This window comes from Aureobasidium subglaciale, assembly GCF_000721755.1.
Source record: "Aureobasidium subglaciale EXF-2481 unplaced genomic scaffold scaffold_11, whole genome shotgun sequence".
In the NCBI taxonomy this organism is placed as follows: Eukaryota; Fungi; Ascomycota; class Dothideomycetes; order Dothideales; family Saccotheciaceae; genus Aureobasidium; species Aureobasidium subglaciale.
Genome location: NW_013566984.1, coordinates 327,637 through 340,139, shown reverse-complemented (window position 1 = coordinate 340,139; position 12,503 = coordinate 327,637). Strand labels below are relative to the sequence as shown.

The following is a 12,503-nucleotide window of genomic DNA, read 5'->3' as shown; positions in this document are numbered from 1 at the left end:
TCAGGAAACAATCAAAACTTACATCAACATGGCCGATCCTCAAGCAATGGAAATCGATACGGATACCACCGATCAGGAGATTCTCCTCGCCGCTACCAACCATGATCTCGACTCCCTCCGCCGCCTTTTGCGCACCCCCAAGGGCTCAGCAAATGTTGTCGACTCTGATACTGGCATGACTCCTCTCCACGCCGCCATTGCTGCTTGCGAGGCCGACGAAGACACCGCTCAAGACAAGATAGACATGGATGTCGACGAGGCCGCCACTCTCAATGACACGGCTCTGGAGGAAGAGGAGGCTCTCAAGACTGTCAAGCTCCTTCTTGAAAACGGCGCTATCTGGAACGATCTGGACGACAACAACGAGACCCCCGGGTGCTTGGCTCTGCGCTTGGGTCTAAAAAAGTGCTATGAGGCCATGGTCGAGGCTGGTGTTCGTGCCGAGTTACTTCTCAGCCGTCTGGATGGTTTCGAGATGCTGGCACAATACGAGGACGATAGCGAAGAGGAAGAGGAGGATGCTGAAGGCTTCGAGATCATTGAGAATGAGAATGGTGATTCACTACAAGCTTCCATGGTCGAAGTCGATGAGAGCGCGCCCGAGCTCGTTGGTCCTGACGGCACCGTGCCTGGGGCCGAGAGTGTCCCCGAGCTTGTTCAAATCGATGAGAACGGCCAGGAGACCAAGGTTGATGTCAACAGTGAAGACTACCTCGCATCAGAGCTCACATTCAAGGGCGACAGACTTCTGGACGCCGACAAGAACGGTGTCATGATGTCTTGGGAGACCGACATCATGCTAAAGACCGTCGATCGTCTCTGCCCTGAACGTGGACTTCGCGTCCTCAACGTTGGTCATGGTATGGGTATCATTGATGGCATCTTCCAGGACAAGAAGGTTGCTGTCCATCACATCATTGAAGCACATCCCGATGTCCTCGCCCGCATGCGCAAGGACGGCTGGTACGAGAAGCCTGGCGTCAAGATCCACGAAGGCAGATGGCAAGACGTTGTTCCTCAGCTTGTTGAGGAGAACCAGGTCTTTGATGGCATCTACTTCGACACTTTTGCCGAGGAGTACAAGGCTTTGAAGGAGTTCTTTACTGAATACGTCATTGGTCTTCTTGATCCTGAAGGTCGCTTCGGTTTCTTCAACGGTCTTGGTGCCGACAGACAGGTCTGCTACGACGTTTACACCAGAGTTGTCGAGATGGACTTATTTGATGCCGGTATGGACACCGAATTCGAGGACATTCACATCCCCGATCTCGACGAGCAGGGTGAGTGGGAAGGTGTCCGCCGTCGCTACTGGGCGTTGGACAACTACCGCATGCCTACCTGCAAATTCGTTGGTTGAGTCAATCGCCGTATCAAAAAATTGACCACTTGCGTCGGGCGTACACGACTTGGCTCAAGATTCATCTTCGCCCCACGCAGAGATCAAGTCATTGCTTGAATGGCTGCTTTCGTCCAGCACTTTCTCCGCTGCCTCTTTGCCAGTCACGGGAAGTCTTTGGAGACCCCTCCTCTTCATGTCACCAGGCACAAGTTTGGGATCGAGCAATCCTATTTGAACCAGCACACTTGCTTGGTCCCAGTACAACTGCTCATGCCATAACTTGCCGCCGCGGATGCTGACGATAGACACCACAGCCACTTCAACCGACTTGTTCGTCGGGGGGACGTCTGGCAGTATCCTAAATATCATATCAGAGCGCTATGTCGTATTGTTCACAATGGACGAATACTCACCAAGGTACCGCCTGTGTATGTCTGAACGAGACGATCATTTCGTCCACCACTTTCTCAACACCAATTGTGCGACTGAGTAGACGCAATTTGAGACTTGGTGGATTGCCGGGAAGAAAGACATTTCGATAGAAACGATCGAGCTCGTCTCGTCCGATGCCACCTGTCATAGTAGGCACGGCGTTGACATAGGGCACCTGGCTCAACATAAACGTTGCCATCTTAGCATCTTTATCCTCGAACCTGTCTGCACAAACGTCAGTGACTTCCACCTTGTAACATCTTTCCAAGAGACACATACACTTATTCCATTCATCCACAACACCTTCTAAATCAACCTCCACGCCAAACCCTTTTCTCAATGCTCCCAATGTCCTGCTCCAACTCAATCCTGCGGCAACTCTATCATATTCTTCCAAATCTCTCTCTGCAAATCCTGGATATGTATCAGGATACACATAGGTCTTGAAAGTCGAAGCGCCAAAAGGTTGAATAGAAGCAAGATGACAAAGCAACGAGAGATGAACAGGATATTTGTGCTTTGGAGACGGCAGAGCAGTAGGGTAGTAGCAAGTCAAAGACATGCAATGAGGAAGAGGTTTTTGGGCGAGCGTGAGGATGTGAGTTGCCGCTTCACCGAATGCTGAAAACACGTCAATTCGTGGTCATAGAATTAAGGGGAAGGAGCAAAGTAGGATCACCTATTATAGCATAGTTCTGACCTAATTCTAGATCATCTGAGAAATGCTGTACTGTCCATTTGAAATCTTTGATGTCTCCTGTGGAAGGAATGTATGTCACATTAAATCCCTCCTGTCGAAGATGTTTGAGAAATACGCGATCGAATTCTGTGTCGTCAGACAAGACATGTACACGAGGAGACTTGCTGTTAAATGTTAGAAAGCCGTGGTGAAGTTTGTTCCAGGTGTGTTCTTCTGCCATGATGTCGAGATTATACACCCGTGAGTACTACTGAGAGAAGCAGTCAGAGACTCACATCGCTGAGGTTGACATGATCTTTGTCTTATATCGTGATACGGAGTATGGTCTTTGCGTCGCTCGATCTTGATCAGGGCTGGCGTGGTGATGAGAGCCGGATCAGGCTTCGGATGTCGCGTTTCCGTGATCCGAAAGAAGAGGTTCGATCACTAATTGTGGACTATCAGGTGAGTGACATCAATCTTTCAAGTTAATTGCCAAAGATTAATGAACCACTCGCACAATGGAAAAAGGTGAATGAGCAGGATATCGAGACGAGGATATTGCGAGGATCGAGAAAGAGCGTCATGAAATCTTGGCACACGAATCAGTCGAATGTCTGTCGTGCAATTCGCAAACACACTCTGCTCAAGTGAGATTTGGACAACGGAATACACGATCTTCATACTTATCCGCTGCTACAGAATTTGACGGGAGCATCCAAGCTTCCCCATCGCGACAGAACATCTTGTTCCGTGTGTGCTGCCAGCTGAGGGTCTTGTCGAAGCTGCAGCAATTCTATGTAGTTCTGCCATCCTCGCCGTCTCCTCACCATACGCATGACTCCGTTACCACTCGCTTTGCCTACGTATGACAAGGCGATAGCCTGCGTATGATCTGCAGAACCTTTTTGACCACTGACACTTTCAAGGTGTTCCAATTGCCTCAGGAAAACAATGGCCTCTTCATCTGGCGCCGCGTCGCTGTCTCTCCAACCTCTGCGAATGGATCTGGCCAACCCCTTTAATGTGTGACTTGGCAATCCCAAAGTACCAGCCACGCTCTTACAAACAAGGCCTCCGACAACACGGCCTACACCCTTTACAAGACCGACCGCACCATCCTGTTCGAAGCCATGGATCGGCTGGGTCACAACACCGGTCTTCGCGTCGTGCAGTCCAAAGCAGACTTCCTCGGCTCCTGCTTTCAGACCTGATCTGATGCCAGTGATCTCGTTCCTCATACGGACAGTCCGATCTCCCATTGAATGAGCAGGCGCGTTGTGAAAGCCATTCGTTACATTGTATAACAGATCAATCGGGAACTGCAGAATCTTGCCGCCGATACTGGCCCCGAATCTGCCGATGCTTTTGAGAGTGTTGCCTGATCCGTCAGTAGCAACCTGGCCGTCGAACAGGACTTTCGGAGCAACGCTATCTTTCGATGTTGGTCCTTTTATGTCTCTGTTCAATCTCGAGACGCAAGTTTTGTAGCCAACGGCCGTCGAACCGAGTGTGGCCAGAGCGCCGATGAGTGGATCTTGGGCGCCTTCTTCCACATACCAGCGGTGTTTGCGTAGGGGCTTGAGAGACTTTCGGTCGATCTTGTTGTGATCAATGAGAATGCTAGCTCCTAATGCGCTCAATTGGATATTAGTGTGTCGCACTCGCCAGACAGCAACTCTATCGGGGATTAGGAAGCAGTTGAGGATTTGCATCTGTTCAGTCGCATGGAACATTCCGGCTGCCGTCTTTGTGCCCGTTTCGCTTCGAATCAGATCGCTGAGCTCCTTTGCTCGGTCCTGGACTTGAGGTTCCAGAGCTTGTGTAATCTGACTTGCTAGCTTTTCTGCCGTCAAGTCCTTGTATCTTATCGGTGATGGACCAGTACCAGCACGCGCGACCATCTCTCCCCAGAATGGCTGGTCGCCAAAGAACGGAACTACTACTGTTGGTTTTCCCAGCGCTATACCGATGGCCATCGTTCCAGCACCGCCATGGTGAACCACTGCGGAACAGCGCGGAAAAAGCCAGTCGTGCGGTACATTGCCGAGCAAAAAGACATTTTCCGGAATGTCTTTGCCTCCAAGGTTGCCCCAACCTTTGGAAACAAGAGCGCGTACTGTGAAGAAAGTCAGTTTGCCGCTGCCTTTGCATCGATGGGGCCGAAACACTTACCTCCTGATAGTCGCACAGCTTCGAGTATCATATTTGTCATTTGATCAGGATCGTCCACTACAATTGATCCGAAACCAATATAGACCGGTGAAGGTCCGGCTTCCAAGAACTTGGACAATGCTTCGTCCGGTTGGAATGATGATTTTGCTGTTTCCAAGAAGAAGAATCCACTAATGCCGATGTTAGAGCCCCAATCTTGAGGCTTTGGTATCAATGCTGGAGACCAGCAGTAAGTAAATGGGACTTTGAGCTGTGGAAGCAATTGGTGACCCCAGGCAGCGTGGAGCGGGTCGAGAGCAAGAGTGTTTACCCTGAAATCATTTACAAGGTCGATAAGACCTTCCGAAGTCAGCAGCTCCATAGCGTAGTAAGACAGATAATTGGCCATCTTGTTATTGCTAGCACCTGACTTGACGTTGGTAAGGGGGTGGGGAAATGCTGTGGTTGGGCTCCAGGGCATAGTAAACATCATATGTAAAGGTACGGATAGTCTTTCCGCAATATGGATATTTGCATATGCTGGTGGATTGCTGATGATGGCATCGGCTATGAATGGATCTGGCAGCGAGGTTGTTGAATCAAGGCTTAGGGTCTTCGTGGCCGGTAGGTTGATAGAGTCAACCCCGTTTCCCGCCTCTGTACACGCTCTCCAGCAGCCGTCTAGCATCTCAGCAATCTCAGCGCGTCGTGCGCCCACATCGCCGGCTTTTCTAGAGGCTTTAGTCGGCAGAACGCCCGGGTTACGTACCATATACGACATGAGCTTCTCTGGATCACCCCCGATTGCGTAGTATTCGAGGCCGTCCGATTCCACGAAAGTTTTGAACACCGGGTGGGTGCAGATTCGGACGCGGTGGTTATACGGAGCCGCCTTTAGCACTTGACCGAGAGCGATAAATGGCTGAACATCGCCTCTACTTCCAACGATCAGGATTGCGATGTTCATACGTGGCGAGCCTCGAAAACCATCGATAATGGGCTTGAAGTCATCTTGACGTTGGTGCCAATTGAGTCTCGCGAAGTTTTTCCTAGTATGTGCCGTCTCGTGCTGGGAGTCGCCCAAGGAATCCTTGCTCTCTTGGGAAAGAAGAGTTTGTAGCTGTGCTACTGCTGTCGTACTAATGGAAACGTTGAATCGACCGTCGTCTGCGGGGAGGGCCGCTTTCTTGTCAAGGGGAATTTTGTACTTACGCTGTGAGAACGAAATCGGGGACATTGTAATAGCGGAAGGTGCAGCGGGTGTGCAAGTCAAGGCGCAGAAATGTGATGCTCTTTATTAGAAGGGCGATTACTCCCTGAGCATTATCGTAATTGGCCAAGCGCGATACTTTGTCGTCTACAGGATCTCCATGGTCTTGAAACTCAGATCGATAGCGTTCTTTCGGCCCGTTGGTTCTGTACTGAGCATGCTGGACGATTATCGAGGAATTACATTGAGTAGGGACTGGTTGCCAATGTGAGCCAATGCAACGCTCTATGAGCCGCCAGCTGACGGTTCAGTGTACCGTTATTGTCGCTGGAACAACGCTTGTGACAACGGTGTCAAGATATAGTCCGCCCAAGACCGAGGTACGAAATGCTAGCAAGAAGGTGGACTGGAGAACTTGGGGGTGAAAGCTGTGGAAGCTGGGACCCTGAATTAGCCCCCACAGATGTTGGTCCTCAAACGGTTTAGTTTTGAGTGGGGAAGATCCTTGAACGAGAAAGCCTATTTGCGATCTGTGAACTAAAATCTGTTATCAAGGTATGAGCAAGGGACCTCGAAAAGAACCGATGAAGACAATCTCACAGTGCTGAGCTCATATAGCGCTACGGCTAAGTAGTGTGCTTTACCTCGGCGCAGATCTGGCTGATTGGCTCATCTGCGATTGACATCATCCATTGTGGGCCACTCCCTATTGGTTCGAGAGGAACGCGACTGGTAGTGGCAATTTGCTTCAGCTGAGAGAGAGGATACGACCATGGCGAACAGTTCTCGGGTTTGGGCTGATCCCCTCAGAGCCTACATGTTCATTGCTACTTGACACCGACCCAGACATACAACGTTCGCTCCCACTCCCTCACCTTCGTATTCCGAGCCTATACCATCTGTGGTGCTGCCTATTGGTCGGCACAAATAGATTTATCAGGACCTGATTCGAGTGCCAAGGACAGCGGTGGAGGCCGTATGCTAAGCGTCGCAAATCAGCTACTCAACTCGAATCCACAGCCAGGAATGTAGCGGGCAACCGGCACCGCTATTGCCCACGCACCGAATCTCACTGATCTACGCTCTCCTGAGACTGGTGGGGAAAACATCGTCTTCGACAGCCACGGTCACAGTGCTCGCGAACGCGAGCTCGAAAATCGTATACAATGCACGTAGACCAGATCCAACACTATACCAGACGAGTCAAAAGTCTGGAGTACTGCAGCCGTGGGTTCTAGCATACAGCAGCAAGCTGATCTACCTCCTGTGGAAAAACTACCATGGACCGTTGCCATCAAGCACGGATTTGCTGCTGCTGCCAAGCTTGTCCTGTCTCCAACAGGGTTCTTGATAACCTTGTATGGTCTAAACGTTATAGCCTGGGGTGCAATGCTGTTCTTATTGTTGCTCCATGCCGCTCCCGCCATGAATCCCTCGGACAACGGCAATGCCGACTCGGCTCCTGTAAGATCTGGCTGGAGATCGATTCGCAAATCCTGAACGCCCTGTTTTGTCTAACAGCCTTTGGACTAGCTTCGTGGCGCTTCAGGGATCTCTACTGGATCACCTGTTGGAGACTGAATACTGGCTCGAAGCATGGTCACGGTCCATTGAAAAAGTTGGCCGAACGCAACAGCGACTGGTTCAGGATGGGCAACAGACGTGGCGAAGAACACCTAGAAGACTCGAGGATTATATCCACGGGGCGAACATGCACCTCCAACCAAATTATGGAAGCTTGATCCCATGGTTTGGTTGATGGCATTTAACACGTTTTTCCAAATAGGCATGGCCTTCTTCATGTGGCACTGGAATCGCATAGACCGTCCGGGGTGGGGCGCAGGAACTTTTATTGGCCTCGGATGTGGTGTGAGTCTTGCTGCAGGGATACTTGCGTGGTGGGAAGCAAGGAAGATCAAGCTTATCGAGGGCCCTAAGATATTGGCACTACCGAAAGGAGTTGAGAGCAATAGGGAACAGAGCCCGTGATGACTTCTCAAGGATATGTTGGCGATTACGATCATATGTCACACTACTACACGGCCACAAGATCCCAGCCAGACGTCGAGCCTGTTGCCATTGATTACGTGGTACAATGCGGTGATGTGTTTGGTGGAGCACTGCCATGTCCCAATGGTCACCGGATATTCAGTCCATCGATACCTTGCCTGCAAGCTCGATGTGATACAATCTTCAGAACTCGCACACCTACCGTCTCGAATCCAGGAAGTTCTTCCGGAAGAGCTGTCAGGAACTGGTTACTACCTAGTTTCAGTGCAAGCATGTTGATGCCTCGCGGGTTGACGTCCTCGAGAAAGTTCGCTGAACATATCACCCTGGCCGAGGCCACCCGCGGACTCCGACGCTACACCCCCCACGTTCTTGTTTAGGTTCAATTCCAGAAACGGTATAGCTCACAACTTTCCGAAAATCCCGAGGTTCTCGATCACGACTGCTCAACCACCGATTGCACCATTCTCTTATCGCTACAAAAACATCGACTGCATTGGCAACGCAATATTCGGGCATAACGATCCCGAATCTCGCGGTCCGATGGCGCGATGATATGCGATGACTGAAATGCGCAAATTCTGCAGCTGTACAGTGCAAGAGGAGCAAGGAGGTAAGCATGCGTGGCCTGCTGCCTATTCTTAAGTACCGTTCGTATCCTTCCAACCTTAAAACGGCTTCATTCATACCCCCACGTGCTCGTTTACGGTCAGTCTCCTTTTCTTGAAGGCTTGGATTGTTTCTTGTCTTGTCTTGACATTCAGCCATGACTACCCGTCCAGGAGTAGAGGTGCCGCTGGCCGCGCCCCAGGATACCGCAGAACAGGAGACCACCCCATTATTGAGCCAGGGAAATATCAATGACGACTTGGAAACACAACAGCAAGACTCAGTGTCAGAAAGTCAGCAAGAGCAGTCCAAGCGATCTGTCTTTGGCATCATCTCGGTTCTATTAATCGGTGTCTTTGTTTCTCAAGCCGATACGACCCTGGTCTTCGCAACATACGCACACATCACGTCCGAATTTATAAGATTGGGAGGTGGCAGCTGGATTGATGGCAGTTGGATAGTGACGAGTTTTGGTCTGGCCACTTGCGCTACGCAGCCCATGTATGGACGCCTCAGCCAGATCTTTGGAAGGAAGCCAATCCTGCAGATTTCTTATACCCTTTTCCTTGTCGGCACTGCCATTGCTGGAATCGCTAGAAATATGGAACAGATGATCGTTGGACGCGTCATACAAGGTGCTGGAAGTGCTGGCATGGTTTCTATGGTGTCTATCCTACTCACTGGTATGTCAATTCTGATGTTGTATCACTGCACGTACTCACTAGCCACCCAGATTTGGTACCGCTCCATGAGGTTGCAGCATACAGGAGTTACGTCAATGTCTTCTCTACAGTTGGAAGAAGTTGTGGAGGTCTGATAGGTGGCTTTCTATCCCAGACTATAGGATGGCGATGGTGAGTGCCAAGGAACTAGATTTTGGTTCGCAACTCACATATCATAGGGCTTTCATCGGACAATGTCCACTCTTGCTGCTCTCTATCGTCTTGGTCTGGTGGAAGCTCGAGGAACCGCAGCATGATGTCGAGCTCAAGCAAAGCATTTGGACAAAATTAAAACGCATCGACATTGTTGGAGCTTTCTTCATGTCCGTCGCTATCTTGGCGGGTATCACTGCCCTTGATCTTGGAAGTAAAAAATCCAGTTCTTCTGTGGTCATCAGTTTAGTCGTGATTGGCGTCATCGCTGCGATACTTTTTGCTCTCGCTGAGAAGTTCTGGGCAAAAGAGCCGATCTTTCCTCTAGAACTCCTTGGAAAAGATGCAGTAATCACGTCGTACTCGATCATCTTCATCCAGACCGGTATACAAGTAGCAGTAAGTCAGGTTTCACAGTTCTCGCAATACATGTACTGATCATTTGTTCACAGCTCATGTTCCTGGTGCCTCTATACTTCCAGGTAACTGCAAACGCAAGTATGGGGGAAGCTGGCGCCCACCTTGTTCCTGCCGTCTTTGGCAATACTCTCGGCGGCCTTGCTGTTGGTGCATGGATCAAGCGGTAAGCATACGAATATGACATAGTCTTCGTCCACTGACGACGCGCTAGTACTGGCCGCTACAAGCCGCCGACTGTTCTGGCTAGTCTGTCTGCCATGCTTTGTTTCTCTCTCCTTCTCATCATTTGGCGAGGCCACACAAGCACCGCTGGCTCTTTGGTGATTTTCTTTGGCGGCTGCGCGTCGGGCATGGCAAACTCTGCTGTCTTTGTCGGGTTGACTGCGGGCGTCGAGAAAAGCCAGATGGCTATTGCAACCACTGGGATGTACCTCAGCGCAAACATCAGTATGGTGGTAGGTGTCAGCGTTGCTAGTGCAATCTTCCACTCTGCATTACGGTCGAATCTCCACAGAATGTTGGGCAGGGTGGTAGGAGGAGACGAGGTATGTATCATGGTCTACTTCGGGAGCAGTCCGTGGTTAATATTCTCTAGATCGCTCGAAAAGTACTATCGGATGTTGCGTACGTGCAAACACTGCACGGTCCTCTGCACCGATTAATCATTCGTGCATTCGTGGCGAGTTTCCGGAGAACTTTTGGTACGTGCTCCAACAGAAATTCAAGAAGTGTTCAGCTAATTCGATTCCTACAGCGGTACAAATCGCCTTGGCAAGTACGGCGCTGGTTATTGGTATACTGTCAAAGCAAAGAAAAATCACTCGCTAAATTTCGGAATGTTGTTCCTGGCTTCGAGAAATTACTCAGATGGTATGTAAACCAGAATACTGAGAAGACTCATATGCACTCTGACGCATCTCAAACGACCCACGTTCTTCGGTATGACTATCAAATAACATTCGTGCCTTCTTGTCTTTTCATTGCTCTCTTCCGAAATCAATTTACAGCTTATCATCTGTGCAAAATTTGGTAGTAGCCATCCAGCAGCCACATCAAATATGCAACTCTGGCGAATTGAGAAGACAAAGAATAGCTTCGGTCCACTAGCTTCTGTCGCCAGGCGCAATCCTCGATATCTTGACTCCAGACTCCATGAATAGCTCTGAGACTGGCTGTCAAAAGGCAAGATCATTTTCCAGATCTCACAGATTGTTGACGGAGAGGGGTGAGCCAGAGGCAAATGGGTTCATCGAAGTACGACTCCCGCAACCATCGACAGGTCGTACAATGGCCATGGAAAGGCAGAGTGGTTTTGACATCAACAGCATTGTCCAGTGAGAGCAGGTTAGTCATCGGGTCCTATGATCATTGCTCCACATCTCAAATTAATCATGCATATCGACAGCCCACTTTCTAGTAGCAACGCTACTGATAGGAGGGAGGCTTCGAGGTCCTGCATTGGTACGCCTAGGCTCATAACGTCGACGAACCTGTGCTCCATACGCTTAGCATATCTCCAGGACGAAACGAAGGATGATTACTGAATTGAAGCCTCTCACAAGGGTAAGCTCGGTTGACGTTCTATGCTTGTAGCGGACAGCCTAACATATTCGTCAGGTTGCCTGCGGCGTTCATATGGTCGAGCCTTTCCTTCATTCGGTCAAAGCGTGTTTCACTTTGACGAACAAGCATCTCTGTACTGAAGTCTCTCACAAGGCTGACTTTTTTCGATCACTTCGTCGCTCACATAATTAAGAGTGGCTCTCGGAAATGGACCGGAATGTTCTATCGCGAGCAATGACCACCCAACCCGGGTACACAAGCCTACCGCTCTTCCTTTTAGACTATCTCCAGCGCATCGACATTGCATCGAGACATCATGGTTCACGTCCTCTTCAGAAACAAGAGAGTCGCCGTCCGCGACATCGACCTTAGCCAGATCACCAGCCTTGAGAGTGACCCTCAGCACCGCCCTTCTGCCAAGTCGAAGTACATTCCGGTTCCTGACTCCGTATTTCTCGAGCTCCTCACTTCCTCCTTCAACAACCATGAGACCGCAGGATCGATGGTGGCAGAACTCAGTAAGCAACGCGTGCTGGAGATGCCATACTGATCTTATCGACTGATACCCGGTGCGTTCTCAGACTGTGACCGTGTCCGCTTCGTTGGCGGTCTTCCCCCTGGCTTTGCCTGCTATGAGGCTCCTCCCAAGGATGGAAGACACGACCGCTACATCTACGGTCACCACGAGAGCACCCGCAATAGCTTCCACGCCGACAAGCTCTTCAGATCATTCTCTTCGTTCGTTCCTCACGTCTACTGGATCATCTGCGACCAGGTCGTGATCGGCAACCTTCCCAGAGGCTGCAAATGCTTTCACTGTGTCGCACAGAGAACACCCGCACCCGTCAACGCTTGAACGGTAAGTATCACGCTTACATACATGCCAGATATTGGTGATACTAACAGAACCATAGTCAACATCACCATAACGAAGCAGCCAAAGGTTGTGGGGTCGGATCATACCAAACAAGCAATACGTACTGCTTCTCAGATGTCGGAGGAGTAAAGGATCGTAGGAATTCGATCATAACAAGTAGATTGAACAAGCAATACATTCTCATTCTCATCACTTATAAATCTGCTTCTCGATCCATCATAGTAATGTACAGAGTGATTGAATTACTGCAGTGACGCGCTCAGAGAGCACACGGTTCTCAGCTTTGAACAACGATGACAACCTGTACCGCAAACACATCTAAAATGGAGAGAGGT

At 50.1% G+C, this 12,503-nt stretch overlaps 6 protein-coding genes across 6 annotated transcripts; 4 read left to right on the top strand and 2 right to left on the bottom strand.

The window, feature by feature from the left end:
• Window positions 1-28: 28 nt before the first annotated feature.
• On the top strand, window positions 29-1,357 carry AUEXF2481DRAFT_29752 (uncharacterized protein; the record flags this gene model as incomplete). Its single annotated transcript, XM_013487993.1, has 1 exon — window positions 29-1,357. One exon carries the CDS (start codon window positions 29-31, stop codon window positions 1,355-1,357), a length of 1,329 nt encoding a protein of 442 aa, XP_013343447.1.
• A 54-nt stretch (window positions 1,358-1,411) lies between these two features.
• AUEXF2481DRAFT_5272 (uncharacterized protein) lies at window positions 1,412-2,691 on the bottom strand (the record flags this gene model as incomplete). Its single annotated transcript, XM_013487941.1, has 4 exons — window positions 1,412-1,697; window positions 1,753-1,996; window positions 2,051-2,392; window positions 2,451-2,691. The coding sequence occupies 4 exons, from the start codon at window positions 2,689-2,691 to the stop codon at window positions 1,412-1,414; spliced, it is 1,113 nt and encodes a 370-aa protein (XP_013343395.1).
• Window positions 2,692-2,955: 264 nt separating this feature from the next.
• Window positions 2,956-6,212, bottom strand: AUEXF2481DRAFT_73488 (glycosyltransferase family 1 protein). Its single transcript, XM_013488152.1, has 4 exons — window positions 5,817-6,212; window positions 4,626-5,702; window positions 3,153-4,569; window positions 2,956-3,100 (listed from the first exon to the last, which is right to left on the bottom strand). Exons 1-4 carry the CDS (start codon window positions 5,839-5,841, stop codon window positions 3,097-3,099), a joined length of 2,523 nt encoding a protein of 840 aa, XP_013343606.1. The 5' UTR covers window positions 5,842-6,212; the 3' UTR covers window positions 2,956-3,096.
• A 1,401-nt stretch (window positions 6,213-7,613) lies between these two features.
• AUEXF2481DRAFT_40289 (uncharacterized protein) lies at window positions 7,614-7,863 on the top strand (the record flags this gene model as incomplete). The annotated part of the gene is made up of 1 exon (XM_013488069.1): window positions 7,614-7,863. A coding segment is annotated over one exon (190 nt), but the record flags the coding sequence as incomplete, so codon positions are not given.
• Window positions 7,864-8,590: 727 nt separating this feature from the next.
• Window positions 8,591-10,556, top strand: AUEXF2481DRAFT_5270 (uncharacterized protein; the record flags this gene model as incomplete). The annotated part of the gene is made up of 7 exons (XM_013487940.1): window positions 8,591-9,116; window positions 9,167-9,287; window positions 9,335-9,707; window positions 9,761-9,891; window positions 9,940-10,273; window positions 10,324-10,429; window positions 10,483-10,556. The coding sequence occupies 7 exons, from the start codon at window positions 8,591-8,593 to the stop codon at window positions 10,554-10,556; spliced, it is 1,665 nt and encodes a 554-aa protein (XP_013343394.1).
• A 958-nt stretch (window positions 10,557-11,514) lies between these two features.
• AUEXF2481DRAFT_231861 (uncharacterized protein) lies at window positions 11,515-12,240 on the top strand. Its single transcript, XM_013488203.1, has 3 exons — window positions 11,515-11,809; window positions 11,873-12,150; window positions 12,206-12,240. The coding sequence occupies exons 1-2, from the start codon at window positions 11,608-11,610 to the stop codon at window positions 12,145-12,147; spliced, it is 477 nt and encodes a 158-aa protein (XP_013343657.1). The 5' UTR covers window positions 11,515-11,607; the 3' UTR covers window positions 12,148-12,150; window positions 12,206-12,240.
• Window positions 12,241-12,503: the final 263 nt, after the last annotated feature.